General features: G+C 36.9%; 1 protein-coding gene across 2 annotated transcripts in view; it reads right to left on the bottom strand.

Moving 5' to 3' along the window:
- The window catches only part of slc9a1a (solute carrier family 9 member A1a), a 33,000-nt gene that overhangs the window by 7,451 nt on the left and 1,129 nt on the right, over nt 1-24,420 (bottom strand). For both annotated transcript variants that reach the window (XM_017309657.1, XM_008431075.2), the window contains exons 3-12: nt 9,741-10,219; nt 8,215-8,465; nt 6,267-6,484; nt 5,894-6,087; nt 4,306-4,395; nt 2,802-2,872; nt 2,010-2,186; nt 1,420-1,552; nt 1,217-1,318; nt 573-651 (exon numbers count right to left, since the gene is read on the bottom strand). In XM_017309657.1, the coding sequence (XP_017165146.1) occupies nt 573-651; nt 1,217-1,318; nt 1,420-1,552; nt 2,010-2,186; nt 2,802-2,872; nt 4,306-4,395; nt 5,894-6,087; nt 6,267-6,484; nt 8,215-8,465; nt 9,741-10,219 (1,794 nt within the window). The remainder of the gene's footprint in view (nt 1-572; nt 652-1,216; nt 1,319-1,419; nt 1,553-2,009; nt 2,187-2,801; nt 2,873-4,305; nt 4,396-5,893; nt 6,088-6,266; nt 6,485-8,214; nt 8,466-9,740; nt 10,220-24,420) is intronic.

The following is a 24,420-nucleotide window of genomic DNA, read 5'->3' on the forward strand; positions in this document are numbered from 1 at the left end:
GTCATTCACTAAATTCTGCATTAGTGAATCTGTCCTTATTGTACAGTCTCTTATTTCTTTGTGACAATCTGTTTCCATTCTTCTATTCTACCAGTGTGGGAAGGTGCCATGTCCTACTGGGACACAAAATCAGGTTATTCGTCAAGCCTGTCAGCCTAGGGGCAAGCATAAAATGCTAACAAGTTTTCAGGTAGATTGAGTCATTGACTGTAGACTTTAGAAAATACAGTGGAAGGCTGTCGTATTATCCTTGCTCATGAACAAATTTGTACTGCACTTTTTCCCTCCACTATGTCCATTCTATTAATATATTTGGATACAGCATTCTGATCAGCAAACTCCTTTGACAGTGACCTTAAACTTTATTTTATTTTCACTTACTGAAATAATTTAATCTTCTGATATTTCCATTTATTGAGATGCACTTGTATTGATTTTCATTTACTGAAAAATACACACACAAAATCTATCTGATCCGTCCAGGGGAAAAGTTTGTCTTGGGTTTTAAGTGAGATGAGACAGTAAGAGTTAAATCCATTATGCTTCTGTGTTTAGTTGATGTATATATTTACCTGAAGCTATCCTGGCTCTGCTCATAGTTGGGGAGCCCTGAGGACGAGGCACACTCAGGTAGTTGGTCATTTGTTTTAACTGGAAAGACAGAAAATAACTCCATTTTACAAGAATATTTAACTCATAAACAGCTATGTCAGTATTGCACAAAGCTTACATAGAACAGCAATGAGAAAATAACATTCTGGCTCACTCAAGTTTCCAGGAAAATTAATCCCAGCTCACAGTGTTCAGTGCCTCACCATTGACTCAATCAGTATCTTTATTAAACAGAATTGAATTTGATGTTTTGCTTTATGGGAGCCTGCAGAAATCCTCCACAGTCCTCAGTGACTTCTAGCACATTTAATTTATCCTAAAAAGGAGTCAATTTCCTTTTGCAATTACAATCTGACGAAACGGAAGAAAATGTATGACTGCTCATCTGAAAGAATAAATTAGCACCTCTTTGAGTCAGAAAAAAATTAATTTGGTAAACTCAGAATTGACTCTAATTAAATCATAAATCATGCTTTTGGCTGCATCAGTTTAACTCTTCATGGCTGCTCTCACATGGAGTCTGTATACTTTCAGTAATGTTTAATTTTCTTTAAGCTCATTGACAGATAGCATTAGATGATTTATGAGATGAAGTTTTGCATACCTTCCAGTCCAGCTCCATCCTCCTCCTCTTTTTTAAGAATAAGTCATCAAATCCCTCCTCATCAGGATCAACCACCAGAGTATGCCTGTTGTAGGACTGCAACTGAGAAACAAAAGCATAAAAAGTTCATATGCAGTGACTGGTACGTTTGAAACTAGTTATATAGTCGCATTTTTGCGTAAACAAGTAATTGTGACGGCTACCCTCTGTCGTGTCTTCTGAAGGTTGGTCCTGAGGATTTGTCTGATTTCTTCCTCTCGACCTTTGGTCAGCTGTGGAAGAACTCTTTCTGAAGGTCGGGCAGAAGGAGGAGACTGGATCTTGGGCTGAATGTTCCTAATGGGGAAAAACAATCAGAGATGTTGTTTTCTTGTCTGGTGCAAAAATAGCTGGTCATCATGTTTGCGTTTGTTCGTCACGTTCGTAACCAACTGTGCAGAGATGATCAGTGCAGGACAAGAAGAAATCTACCTCATGTTCACTCATATTAAGGATGCAAAAAATGTATGTTAAGTCAAGACGAATAGGCTCAGTGTTTCACATTATTTAAAGTATTTGTTTTTAGCAATAAAATGTTTGTTTTCTTATTTCTAATATAAAAAGGCTTAAGAAGTAAAATGAAAAATCTGCAGAATGTAGCAATTTCTTTATCTGATTAATCCATTCCTAATTAGAATAATCGATAGAATAACTGATTTCAAAAATAATTGTGAGTTGCAGCCCTAAACCTTTGCTGAAGAATTTATCATACATTTCAGAGCTAATTTAAGTAAATACAGTCTGTAGTACTCACTGCATGGAAACTGTGGAAGGGAAGGAAGAGTTGAGCTTAGATCCCCCTCCGCTCTCCACCATCTGAATAGCGTTCTTCATCTCCAGTTTGTGGTAGAAGGCAATGAGATGTGGTTCTTTGGAACGATCGCCTGCGATCAATATCTTCTTCACATATTTCTTGTTAAAGCGGTTCAGCCTGAGAGGAGAAAGGCAGTGACGAATAAACAACTATACGGAAAAAAACATTGAGGTCATTCTTATCAGAGTTATCCTTCTTTAGGATGAAAGTACTGAAATCCTACCAAAATTTTAGATCCATAGTTTTTATGTTACCTCACATTCACTTTTAGTGAAGTACCTGTACAAACTTTTCCAAAATGTACATTTCCACATTCTGTATCACTTTTTGGGTCATTTCTAAAATCCAGTGGAAATGGTTTACTATAGATGTCAAGCAAAATTGTACCAAGATCATGTTTTTCCAGTCGTGATCCGTATCTCATCACAGCAGAGGGTTGGAATGTAAACAGACCAGCAGAGAGCTTTTTTATGTCGCAGCTCTTTCTTCATCACAACAAACCAAAGCAGCGCCCACCTTGTTGGCCCTAATAACCCATCTATGCAACTCCTAATAATAGGAGCAGTTAGTGGAAAGCAACAGAACTTTCAGGCTTTTCCTTTTGAAAATAATTTGGAAGGGAAATTTGTAAGCAAAAAGGGTCACATCACTCTCAGGTTTTTTAAATTACATACTAACTATAATAACAATATATATTCCAGGTACAGTCTTTGCTCCAGTTAAAATACATACTTGTTTTTCCAGTGGTGATGTCCATAGTGTCCACAGATATCCTCAATCCCAGTCAGCAGGTGGTCAAGGAACTGAAAACAGATGTAAAAAAAAAAAGAAAAGTGACCAGACTACCTCCACTTCATTAATAGGGATGATTTGTATGTGCTGCAAATGATTCTAAGCAAAGTTAAAAGTATAATCTGGAAACATTTGTCTTTTGCCATTTATTTGAGAGAAGGTGTTGTAAGTAACTTCACATTTTATTTAGGTGCTTCTTGCAGTTCTTGGATCAGCACTGTTGCCTTCACTAACAATACAAATGTCTGGGCACATCAGCTTTAACATCTGCAGTCAGCGGGCTTTAAAATAAAATCTATGAGAGGAAGTGAACAGCAGCAGCCGCTGCCAGGTGATTGATTGGAGCAGCTTTATTAACAGGAGTGAGGTTCCTGCTTACACAACCAGAGAAATGTAAGAACTGATTTGTTGTTTAGACTGTAGCTGACCCATAGATTGGCCCGGTGCTCTGACTAAGCCCGGAGATGACAGTTTGACAGCTGGTGTTGCTATAGTAACAAGTCATTAAGTAGAACCACTCTATACACTTCTACTTTGGCTGAGGAAAATGATAAATATACAGACTGGACCATGCTGTGGTGGTGAAGAGTCATCTGTAAAAGTGTTGCCACTCCACAACTAAGAGATCAATGCACTTTTATAATTCTAGTACCAAACTGGCTTTGTTTAGAACAATTACTCTACTTCGGAATATTTCCTCAAAAGTGTGGTTGAAGAATCAGACTGCATACTATGTTCAACGTACCACTGCAAAATACATCATACCGCCATGATAAACATGTCTGAAAAATATGCATCATGCTTGAACACATGCACTAGTAGCTCACATCATTTACTGTAAAAATAAGAGTAAATAAAGACTAGTCAGAAGTCTAGATGGCAGTCTGTTTAGATCCTTTTCCACACTGTGGGGTCTGTGCAACTCTCGCCTCCCTCTAATCTCTGCTGTTTTACACTGAAGGAGCCATTAGAACCGTCTGCTCGTCTTGCCTTGAGCAGTGGTGACTCATCACTGAGCCCCTAGTGAGTGTGTGTGTGTGTGTGTGAGTGTGCTGTGGGTGTCCAGACTTGTGCAGTTATGTTGCAACCTCGAAAACATTCAGTACTGAAGACTTAAACAAAAAGCTTAAACAAAGGGCTAAGCACAGAGATACTAATAATGGAACAGAATGAGGCAAGAAAATCAGTAATTGTTAAAAAAAAATTCTGAAATGGTTTTCAATGAACAGACATGGAGTACCGCTAGACAGCCACTGGGTGGAAGCAAGGCTCAACATTTGACTGAGTAAATTGCATCAGAGCTTCCTGAAAGAGCTGATGAATGTGTCAGTTTGTTCCATATATGGATGCATCTGAATGTGTACTTGAAAGTGGAAACGGAACATGCTCTAGTCATTCCAATGAAAAAAAACACTGAGAAGAGCTGGCTCTTCATAGGCCGTACCCGGGTATGGATCTCCTCATTAATGGAGCGCTTCGCCTCATTTTTCTTCTTCACTGCCAACAGCTCCACCAGGGGTTTAATGGTCATACCCTTAAAGGGGGTGAGAAAAACAAAGCATTATTCACGTGAAATCCCTCCTAATCTTTTGCAACGACAGAAATAGACTGTTATCATCAAGTGCTTTTGAATTGTGATAATGTTATCTCTTCAGTATTATCTGTTTTGGCATTAATGTAATGTATAACAAATTACTTTAATGCCTTTAATGTCACTTTGATGCCTTCCAATTTGTTAATCAGGGTACGGATAAATACAGTAGAAATGCAGAGAAATTGGATGGTGAATATAACCTATTGATTTTACATGGGTTGTACAATAAAAATGGGATTTTTTTCCAATCAGTGAGCAGCCTTTTCTTAAAAGGAAAAAAAACAACAAAAAAAAAACTTTGATGTGGAAGACTGGAAACTCTGAGGTCTCTGAGCAACCCTGGGTTCAGCACCAATGTAGCTACTGCTCATATAAAACACAGTGAATGATGTTGTACAAGTTGTATAAAAGGACTTCCAATAGCAAATGTAAAGATTTGTGAACAAGTAAATTATTATTAAGTTATTAAATTATTACTTTTCTCACTCACAAACAGCATAACATCATCTCTGGTAGTAATAGAAAGTGACTATTCATATAAAGAAGGAATGAGCATGTAAAGAAGTATACTAATGTTGGGCAACTTCCAGAGCACAAACGGAAGCCATGCCAATTCTAAATCTCATTAATATGGAGGAAAAGACGTGTCTGTCTGTGTGCCTGTGTTCCTGTCTGCAACTATAGGCTTGACTGTTTGCTTCTCTGACTTAAAGAGATTAAGTCAGATGTCTGCCTTAGTCCAACGGCATGAAGTGGATGACAACACATTGCAGCTTTTTCATAATAAGAGTCTACATCAAAACCTGTCATTTTATAATGATTACAAAAATCAGAGGAATGACCAGTAAGACAGAAAAGTGACTCAGACTCTATAACCCTGGGTTCAGCACCAATGTAGCTACTGTTTTGGCATTAATGTAATGTACTACTACTTCTGTAACTATTTAACCATTTAACCATTTTGCTTGCTGTATAAGCAAGCAAAATAGTTTATAAAAAAAAACACTAAATGGATAAGCTGATCAGCAAGGGCAAAGATTTAAAATATTACTGGTTTTAATCTGGGGGTGAGGGGAAACAGGTGAACCCAAAACTTTTAAGAAAATAAACACTTCAACTAATTCAAATAACGTCCCAAATTCTCACATCCTCATCCGTAAATATCACAGCATAAATAAAATGTCAGCAAATACACATTTAGCTGTGAGCTTCGGGTAGTGAGGACATGAGGCCACTGGTGCAGGGGAAAAATTCAAAGTAGATGAATAAATGCAAATGTGCTGTGCCAAAAGTTCTTTTGCAAACCAAAATGTTTGCTGATCACTGATGCAGGTGATGCAGCACGAGAAATAATTAAAAAGCGTAAATAAAAAAGCAGTTTGAACAGTTTCTTTAAAGTTAATGTGGGCTTATAGAAAATTTGCTTCAGTATATTCACCTGAACAAAGACGGTGAAGAAAATAATAGTGATGATGGCAGTCAGGAAGATCCTCTTGTGTTCCGAGTGCAGAATGAAGCCCAGGGAAAAAGCAATGGCACCTCGCAGTCCACCGTAGGCTATAATGAACTGATCTTTGGTGGTCAGCTTGACGATCCGGAACTTGTTAATTATAAACGTAAGACCCACCACGCCTGAAAAAATATGAAAAAAGAAGAGTCAAAATAATGTGCCATCATTTAGCTGACTTTATACACCCAATTCACATCAAAAAGCCTCCTTTCATGTTGGAAAAAGCTGCAAGGAAATCCTCATTGTTGACGTTTCTTTTTTAAGAAACAACAAAAAATAAAAATAGAGATTTGGAGCTGACCTATGATTCGTGCAACCAGACACAGGATGACAGTCGATGTGAGGAAGATCCAGTCCCAGTGGTGTTCTCCTTCCACTGTGGCCACACCCAGAAAGATGAAGATCAACGTCTCACTGACGCTGCTCCACATTTTGAGGAAGTACTTGATAGTGGTGTGGGACTTGTGCGATATATTAGCTTCTACGTAGGGTCGCATCACTGCTCCACATGCTATTAACCTGGAGAAAGAAAAAAGTGGAAATCTTGTGTCAGCAAAAGTAAAAAAAATGGGTGGAAGCATGTATATTGCAAAATGTTTTCTGACTCAGGCATTAAACGCTTTCTTTAAAAGAAGAGACTGCTGTCTGGAACAGTGCTGCAATTATACAAAGCTTGAATTTCACAAGACAGATTACTTTGAAATATATGTTCTCATCCTCATTTGGTAGCCACTTCTGCTTCTGCCCACATTCACGCAATGACTGAACATCAAAAATCTGAAGGCCAAAAGCAACGGCTGCATAAATATGCCACAAGCTGCTGCAGCTGTTCAAGATTTACTGCCATTCCTTCCTACTGGGAATATTGGTTTGACTTTCAAAGTTTTAGAGAAATGAAAAAAGGAAGTTGATTTATTTCTCTTTTTAAAAAAAGAGAAAAACAATATCATTACAGTTAGCATAAGACTGCTCCGAACAGAAAAAAGAAATTGTTGTCCTTAAAGCTAAAAATATATTATTCTTTTTGAGCGAGAGGGTGACATAGCATCTCAACAACTTCTGTCACCATCTTAAAACGGGTAACAAATCACTTCGTACCACAGGCGGTGATTAAATGCCACCTTGGAAAATGTGGAGGTGTTCATAAAACCAGCCATGATCTATGCAGAAATGGATAAACAGAAAAAACTATTTAAATATTGGGTAAAATACATAGCCTTATAAGAAGGCAAAGTATGACTGAAATACTATTGCTGTTGAAAGGCTGGCTATAGATCAGGACATTTCATCACTGTGCTAAGAATTATTAGAAATCCTTGAAGCATACCTACGACCCTTCACAGTGCATCTTTGTGTCTTGTTAGTTTGCAATTTTTAAATTAGTGATGCACCATAGTCTTAAATTCAAATGTTAAACAATTTAAAAACTTTTAATTTATCTATGCTGAAACCATAAAATCAAATTTAACTGTATTGATATTCTCTTAGTTCATTTATGATTTGAGTGGGTTCTAAATGTGATCCATATTACATTATGTTTTTAGATCCATTAACTGATGACTTAATTTGGATTTAACAGAAGTGCAAATAATTATAATTATATAAATAACTATATTTTTTGGATTTGTTGTTTTTCAGGTTCTATAGTTGTAGGTTTAAGTATTGTCAGCAATGTCCTCCAGTAACATAATTATTCAGTAATATTTTACATTTCCTGTCAACTTACCATCTTTTAATACAAAACCACGGTGGACCACCTCACTGCCTCGACCACCAGGCTTAGCAGGTTTTCTGGAGAAAACCCTGCTAATGTGACCACGGATCTTATTTTAATTTAATTTCTTTTGAAGACTAACAAACTAGACTACTGCTCGCAGGTAGCTCAACAACTTACACAGATAAAAAAATAATTCAGTAATAGAAATTAAATTTAACATATCTGGGTAAAAACCAATAATTCTTCACTGAACAGATCAAGTAGTAGTTTTTTTTAAAGCTCTCTTAAGAGAAATGTATAAACATCAGGTTAAAATACTGATAACTAAGATTAACAAGATTGAAGGTTCAAAGAAAGGCATACAGAAATGCATATTTAAATTAAAAAAACTTTTCTGACACACACACACAGGAAACATGGGTGAGGTTCAAAGCAGTACCGATGTGCGTTTTACGAAGTTGCATTAGCCCTGCGGGAGGGTTAAAAAAAAGAGAGAAAGACTACTTTGGCATGTCCCTCGTCCACAACTTACGACATGATGCCTGAAAGGTGGAACACCTCTGCCGACAGGTAGGCCATGTAGCTGTAGAGGAACACAAAAAGAGGCTCGATGACCCGAGTGTGGGAGGTGAAACGAGACGTGAAGGCAGCCAGGATCCCATAGAAAGCTCCAACCAGGACGCCGCCCAACGCCACAACGAGGAATGAGACGAGTCCCAGGATGGCATCCACAGCCGACACCGAACCAGAGTCCATAAACTCCTCAAAAAGATGGTAGAGTACCTAGAAGGGCAAAGGACAATGACATTGGGAGTAAATTGAGGAAAAGAATAAAAAAAAAAAAACAGCTGAGAAAACAAAAATCCAAGGAAAAGACATGAAAAACCACAACAAACACACAAAACATAAATTATATTAGTTGTACTATCAAAGTACATAAAATTGAACAAAAAAAAATATGTCCTCACAAATTCACAAAAAGTATATTACAACATAGAGCAACAGAATCAGCCACATAAGTCTCATGTAGTCATAGTTTGTATCGAGTTCATAAAAATACGCTTTAGTTTCCTATAAATGCTATCCACAAGCTACTAGCTTAGCATTTCACAATGTAAAAGTTCTTGCAGCAACAAACAAGTCTCTACGCGAGACTGTGCTGCCAAATCAGAGATAAATTTACCTGGAGACAATAGTGATGATGGAATGAAAGTAATGTACAGGAGGGATAAAACTGGATGAGCACAAGTCACAGTAAAGGTATTTATTGTACTAGTTGGTGTTAAAAATACCTGTCTGTGTTATATAAATGTGTGCTTTTAATTTTCTGCACTGGATTATAAGACGCACCTTCAATGAATGGCCTATTTTAAAACTTTTTTCATATGTAAGGCGCACCGTATTATGAGGCGCATAGAATAGATGCCTCAGTTTGAGTTGCCAATTTGTTCCGTACTCTAGTATTACACATCCACATTTGTAAAGAAGTGGTCCCCGAGTACTTTATCTAGCAGGCTGCTGCAGTCATTGTTTCACTCACGGTGTTGGTGTTGCGATATTGTGCCCAACTGCTTCTGGGTAACACAGACCAACCGGCACGCTGCCGCCACAGTCTCTGTCTCTCTTCCCCCACCCTTCCGCCCCCCTATCCCAGCATGCACCACGCACTTCTTCTTCTACGGGGAAAATGAAGTCGGCGGCTGCTTACCGTAGTTGCTAGACCTGTTGTGGGTCAATATTGGTCCATATATAAGGCGCACCGAATTATAAGGCGCACTGTCAGCTTTTGAGGAAATTGAAGGTTTTTAGGTGCGCCGTATAGAGCGGAAAATACGGAATGTTAAGTTATTGATGATATGAATTGATTTTGTTCCACAGTGTTTTCAGTTGTCAAAAGTTAGCCAAACCATTGTCATTGAATAAACTATTATCCCCATTGTCAAGATTAATTGTGCAGGGTTTTCTGCTTTCACCCTTAACTGAAAATGTTAATGCTTTGTATGTTCATTTGTTGATGTGCATCTAACCAATCTCTTTATTCTAACTATGACCACTTACCACAGTTACAGCATCGTTCAGCAGCGATTCGCCGAACACCAGGATGTGCAACAGCTCGTTTATGTGAATCTCTTCAAAAACAGCGAGCACAGCAACAGGATCCACAGCAGAGATGATGGAGCCAAACAGCAGACAAGGCAGAATCCCAATGGTGCTTAGATCGATGTCACTGTACTGGTCTTGTGCGATCTGACAAACAGCATAGATGAGACCTCCGACAAAAAAGGCGTTCCATAAAGTTCCCACAACAGCAAACATCAGGATTGTGCCAATGTTTTCCACAAATGGTCGGATAGGCAAGAAGTACCCAGCATCCAGGATGATGGGGGGCAGGAGGCAGAGGAAAAAAATTCGGTCGCTTAGGACTGGTGGGACCTCATCTCGAGCTAGCTTGAGGATTCCTCCGACTAGCAGGCCGACAGATATTAGCAGGCAGCTCTCTGGCACAACATTTGATAGACGAGGAATCAGATGGAAACCTGACGTAGAAAGGAAAAGAGTAAATAATGATTTAAAATCTGTTTGTGGTCATTTCTGACATATTTGTGGAGTCAGGAGAAAATAGGAAAGACTCAGGCTATAAAGGCCACAGCAAATAAATATTGTAATAAAAATTCAAATGCTTACAACGCTTGTAAGAGCTGGACAAGAACTGGTTGTTTCACATAACCTAAATTAGCGACTCTTAATAGTTGACAAGAACCCACATTTTTTTCTTCAAAATGACCTGGAAGCCTTTCATTTATTTCTGTTACTTTGTTTAAATAAATTTTACAACAAAAAATAAGCTGTAAAATAAAGTATGGAATATTACATACATTTTGACTTCGTTAGATTTAGCTGCAGACTGTAAAACATATATTAGAAAATGCTAATGTTCTGCGATGAAAATGTTCCATGGACATACAACGAAAAGGGCAACATGCCAGTGCTTGCTTTCTGTTTACTAGTTTCACTGTTTACCTGACGGAACAAATTCTCTGCATGTAAAGTCGTAAACAGTGAACTATAAATGTGCTGAAAAGATTACGATGACATATGCAACCTTGAAGGTCAAAAGCATGTCAACTAAAAACTAACATACCACGAGAGAGATTCATAAAACTGACAGACATGTCCAGCTGCATTTCAAATATATTAGCTGAGCACTCATTAGAAAAAAACCTGAGAGAAATAATAAAAAATAAATAAATCCTAAAACCTGTTTGCCTTTTTGAATTACGACATAATACACTTTTGAAGTTCCTGCTAATTGAAATTATTATTTTTTTCCTCCGGCAGAGAGGGCTTGCTTCACAGCACAAGCATGTCTGAAGTCTCCAGGCAGCTCAAGCCACCACAAGCAGAAAGTCTGATCTACTAAGTGAGAAAAGTTTTTCCCATTGAAAGTTTATCCTTTATATTTAGACAATGGTGATCCACGCAGAGTTGGTTTCACATGAAGCCCAACACACCAAAAGTGTGTGTTAGTCTGGTCTGTCTGACCAGCAACATATAAAAAGGTGACAAGTGAGGTCCAGCGAGTCGGCCGGCTATATTTACTATACACTGCTGCCACACAGGTATGTGTCAAGCTGAATGCTTGACACAAAACAAATGTCACTGTAACAAATGTCTCTGGAAAGATGACGATGAGAGAAAAAATGGAAACAAAAGTATGTGCAAAGCAAAACATTAGAACAAGCTCACAAGTGACAACACTTTCATCAGAAACTGATTGCATAGCAAAATACCACATGTATCTAGCATTTAGAAAAAAAAATAGAACCTGAATTACAACAAGGAATTCAAAAGTTATGAAAAATAGGCTTTGATTAAGCTCGTCTTTACAAAGTATGTCTGCACAAAACTCGCACTCCAGTTTCTTATACTGTTTATAGCAAAAACATTAGTTCACATTATCCAATACTCACAAAAGCTCTTTTGCTTTATGTCTTTTTATGCATGTCAGCACTTGAAAGATATTTGGTCTGGAAATAAATCTGCTGAATTACATCAATAATTGAAAAAAGATGTGTAGGAGAAACTCCCAATCAATAAACCACTTAATTTATTACAAAATGTTTTGGTCACTGAACTTTGTCAGGTACACCCCGGGCACGCTTACATGGACATAAGTAATTGGAATAAACGGTATAACAGAATAAAAATGTGTCATGTAAACGCCCCCAGTTGGAATATTCTGATTGAATTCAGCTCAAACGGAGTGAAATTGTAATCCAAATGAGAGGGTAAATGCCAGTCGATAATCCGAATGGCATGCATGCTAACACTTTTTCTGATTGTGTTATTCTGATTGTGGTAAACTGACCTTGGCTGCACATGTTTGTGAAGGGAAAGGCAGCAGTTGGAGGCGGCACAGAACTTTGTTCACTTATTCCTGTCCTCTCAATCTATAAAGCAGGAAGCCCAGTAGCATGTGCTGCTTAGTCTGTAGTTTAATTAGGCAGTGGAGCTAGATCTCAACTGTTATTAGAACCTGGCGTGTGTCCATTCTGGCCACTCAGAATGCACAAAACGAACACACTACTGCATTTGTTTTAATGTTCAGAACAGACTGAAGAAAAAAATACTTCTGTGTTTTTTAAGGGACATTTTTTTACAACTCTTCACATGTGAGGGCTTCCTTTCTGAATAAATTCTAGTTAATATAAATGCACTTCATTATCGGATTAATTAATATTGGGCCCATTTAAACAATATATTTGGATTATTTGATACAAATACATTTTGATCTGATCAAATAATTTTGCACATGTAAACATAGATACAGTTTTACAGCCCTAAGCATTGATATAAAAAGTACCTACTTTGTAATTAATAATGCCAAAGCCATTAAATATACAGATTTATATAGAGTTTCTTTAGGGAAGGCACATAGTTTAAATATCCAATTCAATTATATTTTCTCCCTTACTTCTTAAAATAAATTAAATCAATACAAAACAACAGGCATCATATTCAGTTTAGTACTATAGGACAGGATGCCCAAGTCTAGTTCTCAACATCTACTGTCCTGCAACTTTTAGATGCATCCCTGCACCAACCCAGGGAATCAAGTAGTTGATTTCCCCGAGCTCTGCAAAGGCCTGGTAATGAAAAAAAATTGGGTGCAATATTGCATCTCAGCAGTACTAAAACGACAACTAGAATTTTGTTAGACTGCTATAATGTGACTGTGTGCTTCAGTGATTCTGTCTTGTGTACCTCTGCTGTGCACCTGCCCATGCAGTACTCAGACCTTCAAACTGCTTCAGATTGACAACAGACACCCTGTGACTCACGTGAACCTAAACAGGATTAAGTGGGTGGAGAAAATGAATGGATGGATTAGTGGATGGATGTGTCTTGACAGGATGTCAGAAATATCCAACAGAAATTCCTCAGATATACAAGACATCTGTGGAAGTATTAAATGCTTTGACAGTTTGATGACAGCACTGCTGGAGAAGTAGGCATTATATTTTATGGTCTAATGTGCTTCATTTCTCTTAAGATGTCTACAACAAAGCACTTTTCTGCATCTTAAATCTTTGTTTAAAAAAAATACACCTCAAGAAACTATAGAAAGTCTATAAACAGGAAGGGTGACATTGCTATCCTGTAATATCTTTCAGTCTTTAAAATATGTTTAGTGAGCTACATTTAATTTCTATGTTTTTTTATTCTGAGACTATGTAGAGAGAAGCATTAAACTGATCACTGAGGACTAAAAGACGAATTAGCACCTTCATGGTCACTACATCACAACTACCATAGAGTCTGCTATGTAATTAGTAAGTCATGCCCAACTGTGACAGAGGCATCGGTGTGAGAGATGCTGTATATTAGTTCAGTTTGGGGACATGGGATCACACAGTAAAAAGCCCAAAAAGCTCTAATTAGTTCTCAGACAAACAGAAACAATGACGACGATCATGCCTCAGAAATCTTGCGAATGTAGGTGTTTTGCTTTATGAAACCATCCGACAATTTCAGTTTGTTCCCAATTTCTAAGTACATTTAAAGGCATATATGTTGCCCCTTTAAGCCCAAAAAAAAAAAGCAATAAAGCATACCAGAACAAAAAGGAAAACAGTCTGCTAGGGAAAAAAAAGCTTAACATCTGAAAGTAAGACCTCAAGCTGACATTTTTCAGTGCTGTTTCTGAGCAGACACAGAGCAAGTATGTACAAGACTTAAAAGGCCCAAATAAAAAAAGAGAGAAAATATTTTTGTTAGTGTTCTACTTTAATTCTAAGAGAACCACAATTTTTAATATTTATTAAGCAATTGGCCTCAATTATTTCCTCAATAATTTGCAGCCAGTATGATCTGCTCTTTTAAATGCACAACTATGCACACACTTTAAGTAGTGCCCGGAGGGAGCAATTCAGGCCCTCAGTTTAACAAATTCAAAACACTCTGACACACCTGACTTAGCATATCACCTTAACATGTAGAGTGAAACCTGGTCAAGCCACACCAATCAAAAAAGTCAATGGAATCACAGATTCCAAGTCAAGAATATTCATTTCAATGGAGTCAAGCTCAGTTGTCAAAGCGACACATATCAGAATCTCAATGGTGGCGTGGGAAACAACACAGTGGTATTATTAGAGTAGTCACAGTCCTATGACCCCTTGTGTAAAGCCAGTGAGTGTCTTTGAATATTGCCATATTCCATACCAGCCCACAATGGACTGGTATGGAATATGGCAATAAAACAAGAGCTACATTGTGATTGATAAGCCCGCCATGTGAATATCAGTATCTCTGCAGAGGCAGGAATAGAGGTCACAAATGCATAGGAATATTACTATACCTTGACTCCTGTGGAAAGAAAATATCAGAAACATATTGCTAAAATATCCCACTGAATTCTGCTAGAAAAAAGAAACTGCTAAAATGCTAAAGTACACAGTCCTCAAGGAAAGCAATAGTCACGGCTAGCTGGTATAATGTATTGCTGCTCATGCCTCAAGGAGTCGTGTTCAATACCGGATCAAAGAGGGAAACTCTAAATTATTTTATATGTCAAGAGTGACTAAAGGGGACAAGGCTGTGCGTACAGTTCAATCGAGAAGAGTCAAAAAAGACATTTCAGGATGATTACTGATCCTTCTACATGTAAGGACTCTCAAGACATCCTGCAAGGCTTGTTGAATATGTGGAAACATCCAACTCTGGCTAAGTGATGACATTTCATACTGTTTTAAAAATTCCTCCTGAAGGACCTAAATTATGACTCTCATGGCTCTTTCAGTTTAGAGAAGATTAGATAGCGAACAGGCGGGAATAACAGTAATAGTAGCAATGTCAGTGTGGTTAAGAGGTATGTGCAATTTCTTTTAAACGTATTTTCGTCCCCTAAACTTTTCACAAGGTACAACCCCAAGCTTTAAATTGGTTTTTGGGTATGTGACAAACCAATATAAAATATTGCATAATCCTAAAGTAAAATGAAAGAGACAAGCAAGTTTTAAAATGTTTGACAAGTATAAATCTAAAGAGTGTGGTGCACAGTTTTAGTAAGCACCCTTCCCTTTGATATCTCACTTGGAAAACTGCCCACTGCAAACAGTTGTTTTCAAAAGTAACCAAAATATTAAAGAGAGTAATTGATCTCAGGACAAATACAGCTATTCTGTATATTAATCAAAGTGGAAGTCAATGGTATGGTAATTGAGGGGCAGAAACAATCCACAACTCAGGAGAAAAAATCGGTCAACAGGTAAACTTGCAGCTGTGAACTCCACAAGTTAATAGAAAAGTGGCAGAAAAAAGCTACTTTTGAGCTGATGGGATGGATGGAGCTGAATTAAAGCTTGAGCTTCGGTCAAAGGTTCACCTTCAAGCAGAACACATACAACCAGAGCTACAATGGTAGAGTTTAAAATAATAATACATGCAAATGCACAATGCATTTTACAGATGTTTTCATATAACAATTATGCAGTAATTTGTGTTGGAATGTCACATAAAACATAAACATAAAATTTGTAGTATATGACCGAATGAGGAAATAGTTCAAGTCATTTTGTAAAGACTCTGAATGTTCTTGAAGTAAACATTGTAAAATTCCTTTTTTTTAAATTTTGCATTGACAAATACCAACTTCAGGTCATTTCTTATGGCTGCTTAACAGCAACACTACTGTCTGTGTCCTGTGCTTTATTCCCTCATGAGAACCTTTATGGTGCCAGATAATATAAAACCAGCTAAGGGTGGCAGTTCTTTCATTTCTGTAAGTGTACAGAGTGTCGACATAGCCTGATACTTGCCACACATCATAATTTCCAAAGCCAGGAACATTGTCCTGTTGCCAGGTGACTAGCTGGGCACCGTTGGCAACTGCATTAGTTTCAATGAGCAAGCACAAAAGAGAGAGACAAAAAAACACATTTAAAAACACTTTTTGTTGAAGAGTGTGACTGATGGGACATTTGTTTAATTATGGTTATAAAAACAGTGACATTTAATTAGCTGACCAGCTCTCAAACACCACTGTGTAACAGACTGGATTTCGCATAAAGGTCATGAAACACGTTTACCTCGAAGTGATGGAGGTCTTGTTCGTGACCACAGTGGTGTGGTACAGATAAGCAGCTCTGAGTCATCATTTCATTGTTTAATGTTGTCTATTGTGCACAACCAGTTATGCAGGACTGCCATTGGTTTGAATTATTTATTAAGGCCTGATGCGGGGATGGCTCAACAAAACCCCTGGTGAGATGTATGAACATAGCAGTGCCATCTTCTACTGACGATTTCTCACAAGATGGCTTCTGTTACATGGTAATGGATGCAACGCTACCATGTGAATAACGCTGGACGATTCATTTTTATTATATCACCTTTCTCAGAAAAGTTAAAAGAGGGCAATATAATAGTTTTATAACTAATGAATACAAAGCATTCATTTTCAATCTATGAGTGTGATCATTTAAACAAAAGAAAAACCCATACATCTATCTTCAGACACTAATGTATGGACTATTGACAGGTATCAGAAAGTGTGAAAGCACAACAGGATCCTAGAAGAGATAGTTTCTGTGACACTTGTTGCATTTCTTCTCGTAAGAGACATACTTTAGAAAAACGAACATGCAATCTTTGTGAAACTAAGCTCAAATCATTGAAGCACGATAGCAAGCTCAAGTTCCCCCTTTTGTTCCACATATTGTGACAGCAGATCTTAACACTCTTCACTACAAAGTAGTGCGACTGCTTTTGAGCTCGCTAGAAAAAAAGTTTTACCAAGACTCAAGGTGTTTTAGACAGAGGATATGTTGCAACATGTTAGGGCAAGTGTTGATTGCTAGGTTAACCACAAGCTATATTAGAATTCTGAGAGGTACAAAAAGGAAGATATAAGAAGCATCCAGTACAGATAAGAAAACAGATTTTATTGTGGTAGCAAAGTTAAGCCACAGTACTTTCTAGTGCCATTCTCAATATTAACTTTTGATGAAAAGTTGGACACTAAAGACCCATTAATCTTGGACAGCAATTACAATGTACCAGGCTTAAACACCTGTACAAACGAGCATCTACTGAGCTTATTATGTGAATTACTTCTCAGTTCAACTCTCCTAAAAATGGTTGTAAGTAACATCATGGAGAAGCACTGTCATGCTAAAGAGGGAATGACAGAAAGGGCATTACCTTCGTTAAAGAACCAGAGGCCAATTTCAAGGTATCAGAAATGCTATAATGCAAAGTCAAATTTATTTTAAGTTATTGCTAATGTATAAAACATTTTCATAACAACTGAATTTGACAGTTACTTGACTGTGTAGTAAAATGTAACTATGTGCCTGAAAATACATAATAGCCATTTTAATGATTGACTTAAGTCTTTCACCCCAGAAATGTTGCACAAATACAGTGGTACTTAAGAATAGGAGAAAGTCAATAACCTTCTTTGTCAGTAAACCTGGAAGTCTTCTTGTCCAACTCTTAACCTAAATAACATAGTAAAGATAAGAAAAGCACTGTTTGTGACATTGCCTCAAACTTAAGCTTTGCTTTCTAATGCAATACTATGACTTTTTCTTCCATATAAGCATTATAGATGAGGACAGTTTTAAAGTTCAGGTTACTGATGAGTTTCCACACTTCTCCACAACAACTAACGCATAAATTAATCCAGTAGCTAAAGGTTTTAAATGAGTGACAAATTAGTTAAAGCAACACTTCCTTGTTTTGTCTTCTAGGTTCTGGGTATGCCTCTTTAGGAAGCAACCTCGTCTGAGCAACATGTTTCTAACAACTTCAGCATTCCTAACATAGTATTGACAAAGATAAAATCAGGACTTGAAAGGGTCCTGTGCAACACATACAGAGAATATAGTCCTCAAAGCAGTTGATCTGGTATCTATTCCTGACCATGGGCCTTTTACTGGAGGCCTCCCCTGTCCACTCTGCACTTCAAGTAACTGATAAATAAAGGCCACCAACATCATAAAAAAAATGAGATTACTCATCAGAATACAGTAAGTGTGATTTTTAACAACTGTTAAACAAGCTGCAGGTATAGAAGATAAATATGTACTCTCTCTTCTGCTTGGATACCAAATGCTCAGTACACATTGCACAACTACGTAGCGCGACCTGTCAGGCTATAATCATTTCAAACCCCGGATCCCAAATGCCTTCTGAGAATTCATGAATAGATCAGTGGCCCATCTAAACCTCCTCTTAAGGTCAAGGACTTTTTTTTCTGTGGCCACTTTCATTCTCTGTGTCCATGTCTGTTACAGTTTTTAGTCTTTAAGAAAACACCACAAAAATATTTTTTAAAAATCCCTGAAAAGTAATAAATATGTGATATGTTTTTTTGTCTAGACAGACAAAAAAACCCACTTAATGTTAATTTCTTCATTATTAGGTATTGAGCAGCAGTTAAAATAGCAAGATCACTAATAATATTACACTTAAAAATAAGATTTCTGTAACACCCATTTGATGTCATGGTGGTAGTATTCAGCAAGCATAATTTTTTTGTAGCTAATAACATTTGCAGCATATTTAACCACAGGAAACGTCTCATAGTATTCTTATATTGTTTTATGACTCTTTACAAATCATGCTGACTAACTATGAATTACATTAAACAAATATCACTATAACATTAATCAATAATAAAGGGTTTTAATGTTAGAATTTTAAGAAAATACAAAAATTTCACTAATCACACATAAATTGAAGAAAAACGTCTTCTATTATAACTTTTTTTAACTGATGCTCTTTACGGTGTTCTCTCCCACGTGAGAAAAACATGTTTTGGGTTGCAGCCAAACTCCAGCTACAGCAGAAACTAAGCTCATGTATCAGCTATTGAATGAAACTGTATGCTTTCATTGATTTTTACACTGAAGCGACACAGTCTTTCTGAGAATAGTTGGTCAATTCTGAATCATACAAGAAGTGTGAACCCAACTGGACCAGGCTAACCTGTTACAACAACCTCGCCAAAGGTAGGGGGATGCAGGACACAAAGCTTCACAAGTATCAAGGTAATTCACACGGGTGTGTCCCAATGTCTACTCCTATATCTCTGGTGGCTGTTACCAAACTGAAACACAGAAGTTCACCAGGACAATCAGTCCCAGATGCACATTTGATAAGACACCAACCTATTTTAGGAATCACTGGCTGTAAAGTCGTGTCTATTTACGGTGGCCGACAGGTGCAAATGCGCAGCAACAGAGAAAACATGCAAACAAACAAAAAAGACACGCGCACAAATGAAATGCAGCAAACAAAAAAATAGACGCAAACAAAAACAAATAAAATGCAGCAAACAAAAAGAGACGCAAACAAAAAAAGAATACAACTACAAATGAAATGCAGCAAATAAAAAAAGAGAGACGCAAACAAATGAAATGCAGCAAACAAAAAAATAGACGCAAACAAAAACAAATAAAATGCAGCAAACAAAAAGAGACGCAAACAAAAAAAGAATACAACTACAAATGAAATGCAGCAAATAAAAAAAGAGAGACGCAAACAAATGAAATGCAGCAAACAAAAGAAAAGATGCAAACAAAAAGTGCTGAAAACCGGAAGTGCTCCAGATCAGTAGAGGGAGTCGAACAAAAAACAGCTGTGTCCAAATTTAGGGTCTGCCTCCTTTAAATGGGTGTTCAGAAAGACAGCAATGGCGGCAAAATTATTTTTGCTGTATTACACTTAAAATTACACAAAATGATTTTTTACAATGTTTTTAGGCGAGAACGTAGATGTATAGATCTGAAATATCTGCTCGGTTCATCAATAAATCACTTAATTACAATATTGCTCCGAAGTTTTCGGAGATGTCTGCTCCCGCTGCATTAACAGCCAGCTCCCCTCGCCTGGCCGGGCGCTCCAGGTTCGGTACACCAAGAGAGAACCCATGTCTCCCGGAAAATTGTTTTAAAAACTCTCGATAGTTTTCCCCTATGAGTGGAGGTGAAACACAGATATTAAGCCAGGTAACAGCTGTAAAAATTTTTGGTTCACTAAAGTATTTAATTTATTCCTGAGCAAATGGGTTTGACTGATTAAAGCTAAACCTTGCTGCATTTCATTTGTTTGTCTCTCTTTTTTTGTTTGCTGCATTTCATTTGTGGTTGTATTCTTTTTTGTTAGCGTCTCTTTTTTTGTTTGCTGCATTTTATTTGATTTTTGTTTGCGTCTATTTTTATGTTTGCTGCATTTCATTTGTGCGCGTGTCTTTTTTTTGTTTGCATATTTTCTTTGTTGCTGCGCATTTGCACCTGTCGGCCACCGTAATTTAGCTTCTTGCTGTTATGTATTACAATCACAACACGAATCAGGGACAACCTAATTTATTTTCCTGTTTACAGATAAATATAGAAATACAGATAAATGTTCCCTCTGAATTTAGAGGACTATTTTATGACAACAAAGTAAACTACACTGCAAAATTTAACCTTTGTGCTGTGCATTGATTGAACATTGCTAAATTGAATGTGTTTTTCTGCAGCCTAATTACGACACAAAGAAAGATTTCTTTCCTTAACGTAAGATCTTACTAAAATAATAAGGGTTCCAAGTGAACTGAAATTTCAGAGTTTCTATAAGCTTATGAAATAGTCATGTAGAATGTATTTCAACAGGCCTTTTCAGATAATAGTTCTGTAATAAGTATATAATAATGGATACTCAATTTTGCATCATTCACATTTCACAAGGCAATCAGGCGGAAGTCACAGGGCTTTCAGAACATGCAACTAGGAACACAGAACCAAGAGAAGTGTACAATTTGGTCACTAACATAGAGTCCATAAAGTATGTAATTTAATTTATTAATGTGGATCATTTTTATGGTTTTTTAAGGTTTGAAGTTGTCAAACACAAGGATTTTAAGACACTACAGAAACCTTTAGACACAAGCAAAGTTCATCCTCATCAAGTTGTCTGCACCAGAACCTGCTCAGGGTTTTTCTCACTGCATTATAAGCATGGTGGCCCACCTGGCTTCACTTCACTTCACTTCACAATTTTGATAGCATTTTCTGGTGTTTGCCTTTTTAAGACTCTATTTTTGGTGTTTAAGTATTATCAATAACATCTTCCAACAATATAAAATGACCTCCTCATATTTACCCATTTTCTGTCACCTTGTAACATTTTTATTGCAAAAACAAAGCCTGGATAAAGCCTTGATGCTCTTCTTGCACCCATGCTTCGTTGTGCTGCTGCTGTATTTGAATTGTACTCTATCACTATGTCACACTCGTTCCATTTTATCTCCTGGTTGTTAGGTATGGTAGATGTGGAAAATGACATCCCCATTTCATGTCAACATCTTCAGCAGACAGTGAGGTGCAAAAAACACTTTTGGGATGAAAGCCATGTGTGCAACCACTCGAGCCACTTAATCAGCAATTAAAATTATTATCTGAAAGTGATACTATACTTCAGCCTTTTCACTAAATGTATGCGCTATTTGGTACTTAACCATAGTAGCATTTTGTGCATCGATTGGAAGTAGACAAAAGATGGCTTAAAGAAAAGGTACAGCAGAAGAATAGCATCTTGAAGTTATGTCATGCCTAATCTATCAAAGACCTGACACATGGGTTATCATCCCTCAGTTAATCATCGACTTGATAAGTTTTCTGCAAAAAAGTCCTGCCAGAAGACTGAAAGCTACAGTGCCTAAAAACAGAGAGAAATGCATGATGTACCAGTAACAAAGCTTTAGAGATAAATGACCTAAGAACCTGATTACAGAAAGTCTTCGAATAGGAACAAGAAAAACTGCCAAAATAGACTCTTATAGCAGCAACATTTAAGTCACCCACCAAACATCCTCCGAACCACCGCCTCAAGACCAATTACTTTCTGCTTGTCTGTTGTTTATTATTTTATCAATTGTTGATTAATTCATTTACTTTCCATAAGCTGCCGTTTTTCTTTTTACATCCTTGAGTTGTGTCCTGCAAGAAATCTACTGGAGTCAGGTGGCCCCTCTCTGCTTCTCCTCTCCCCTGAGACACTGGGCTCCTTGCCCAGACACTGAGGCAGCATCCTTCTTGCCTACAAGCTGCTGCTCAATCAGGCTCCTGATGTAACAGTCAAGTGACAGGCTGCTAGCTCTCAGAAAAAAAAAACAAGGAAACAAGAAAAGCTGAGGACAATGCAGTGTTTTGACAGAAGCACACCACAAGAAGGAACAGAAAGTCAGAGGGAATCGCTGAAGATAGAGAAGGGTTCAAAGAGAAAGAAAACAAATGAGATCAACAGAAAAAAATGCTTTGGTGGACACCCCAACTGCTCACAAAAACTGAATGAACTCCTGAAATGGGTCAACTCGGGAAAGCCTTTTGTTTTTAAAATAATTCTTGCATAAATACCGCAAGACTCTGTCTTACCACAAAGCATCATGTGTTGGCCATGTTTGGAAAACTTGCAAAATATATAAGTTACTTTCCTACATGTAGACTTGTCGGTTAAACTGCTTAGTCATCACTGTAGGAGGCAGCTTTAAAAGATCCTCACTGCATTAGGTGAACCGATCTAAGGAGCAACCTGCCTGCCTTAAAGGTTCAACCTCAAACTATTGAGCTATTCCAGTCAAACGTGTTATGTAAGCTTACAAGTTACGGTCTTAGTAGGCACCTGAAACTGTTGAGAAACTGATGGAAACTGATGGACTGATGGTATTTTTAGGACATTAGATTAGTAAATAAAATGGTAGTGTCTCAAAAACAGATCATTCTTGATTTTTACCTGTTTCTTTGGATGAGGTTTGTCTGCCTCACATCCATAAAAGCAGGCAAATTAAAATGACAAAAATTAAAGAGAGCTTTCAATCAAGATAAATTGATTGAATTGGAAAAAAAAAGTTGGCAACTGTAAAAAAAAAGAAAAAAAAAGAGTAGTTTGAAACAGAATTATGACAAGCTAGCAAGCTGATTCCACAGATGTGAGGAATGAAAATTGTCCTATTCTTTGGTTTATGGCAGTGGAGCTATGGTTAAACCTGATGTAATGAATTGATTAATTCTTATTAATCAATTAATCACATGACAAATTAAAATGAGCTTGATCATTTCTATTCTGATGATTAGTATCTTTTAAAGGGCAATTTTGTTTACAGAGACCTCTTAATGTGTTTTATTTATGGATTCGGTTCTACGTAGTTTTTACGTCCATTTTATTTATTGTTTTTGGTTGCTGTTTTTTTAAAAACAAAATTAAAGTTTGTTAATTTTTTTTGAGAGGGCAACTTATTATGTGTTATTATCCATATAATATTTCAAAAAGGTCTCTAAACAATAATATTATCGTTTATCTCGATAATTTCTGGGACAATGTATCATTCAGCAAAACATGTTATTCTGAAAGGTCTAGTTATAGTAAATACACTTCAGTAATGTGGAAAGAAGTAGCATTTTCTTAATTTAAAAAATAGTGTTGTCAGCTTTTCTATCATTCTGAATACTATAAAATAAACCTCAAATATTAGTACTAGTAGTAACAATAAACATCATCTCCATTTAAACTTTCTTTGACTGCAATTAAATTTTGGTTCTTTCAGTCAATGTAAAACCAAACTGATCACTGAGTTTATAAAGATGTAATTGTGATAGAGCAGATCAAAAAATAAGGATGCATTATTCCGATATTGATATTGATATTGATACACTTGTGTATCAATTTGATACAAGTGAGTACAAACAGAATGCTGCATAAGTGAGCATTTGATGTCACATGTTTAAATGTGACGTTAAAAAAAACAATACATCGAATGAAACATTGCAATCACAGAGGAGCTGGAATGAAATTTTTAGCAAGATATTTTCCAGTATTATGTAAAACACCTCTTCTTTCCAAAAATATAGTCCTCCACCTGAAAATACTTTAATTGTTTTTATTTCCATATCTGATCTAGATGACCAATGTTTTAAAGCTTAAGGAGTGTAAACATGATGTTGTGATGATGTCAAAATATAATTAAAGTTAGAAAAATGACCGCTATCTATAAAAGATATGTCCTTTATATTTGCTATGTTACTGCAATATGTTTTCCTAATATCTTGCAGCCCTAATTGATTATAAAACATATTACTTGTATAAGACTGTGTTGGAGACTTGGAGTTGAGGTGACTGTTGCTTTATTATAGAAGTTTATAATCTGGTATAGTTACAGTTTTAAATCCCTACATATCCAAAGATGTAT

The sequence above is a fragment of the Poecilia reticulata genome, linkage group LG16 (assembly GCF_000633615.1).
Source record: "Poecilia reticulata strain Guanapo linkage group LG16, Guppy_female_1.0+MT, whole genome shotgun sequence".
Classification (NCBI taxonomy): domain Eukaryota; kingdom Metazoa; phylum Chordata; class Actinopteri; order Cyprinodontiformes; family Poeciliidae; genus Poecilia; species Poecilia reticulata.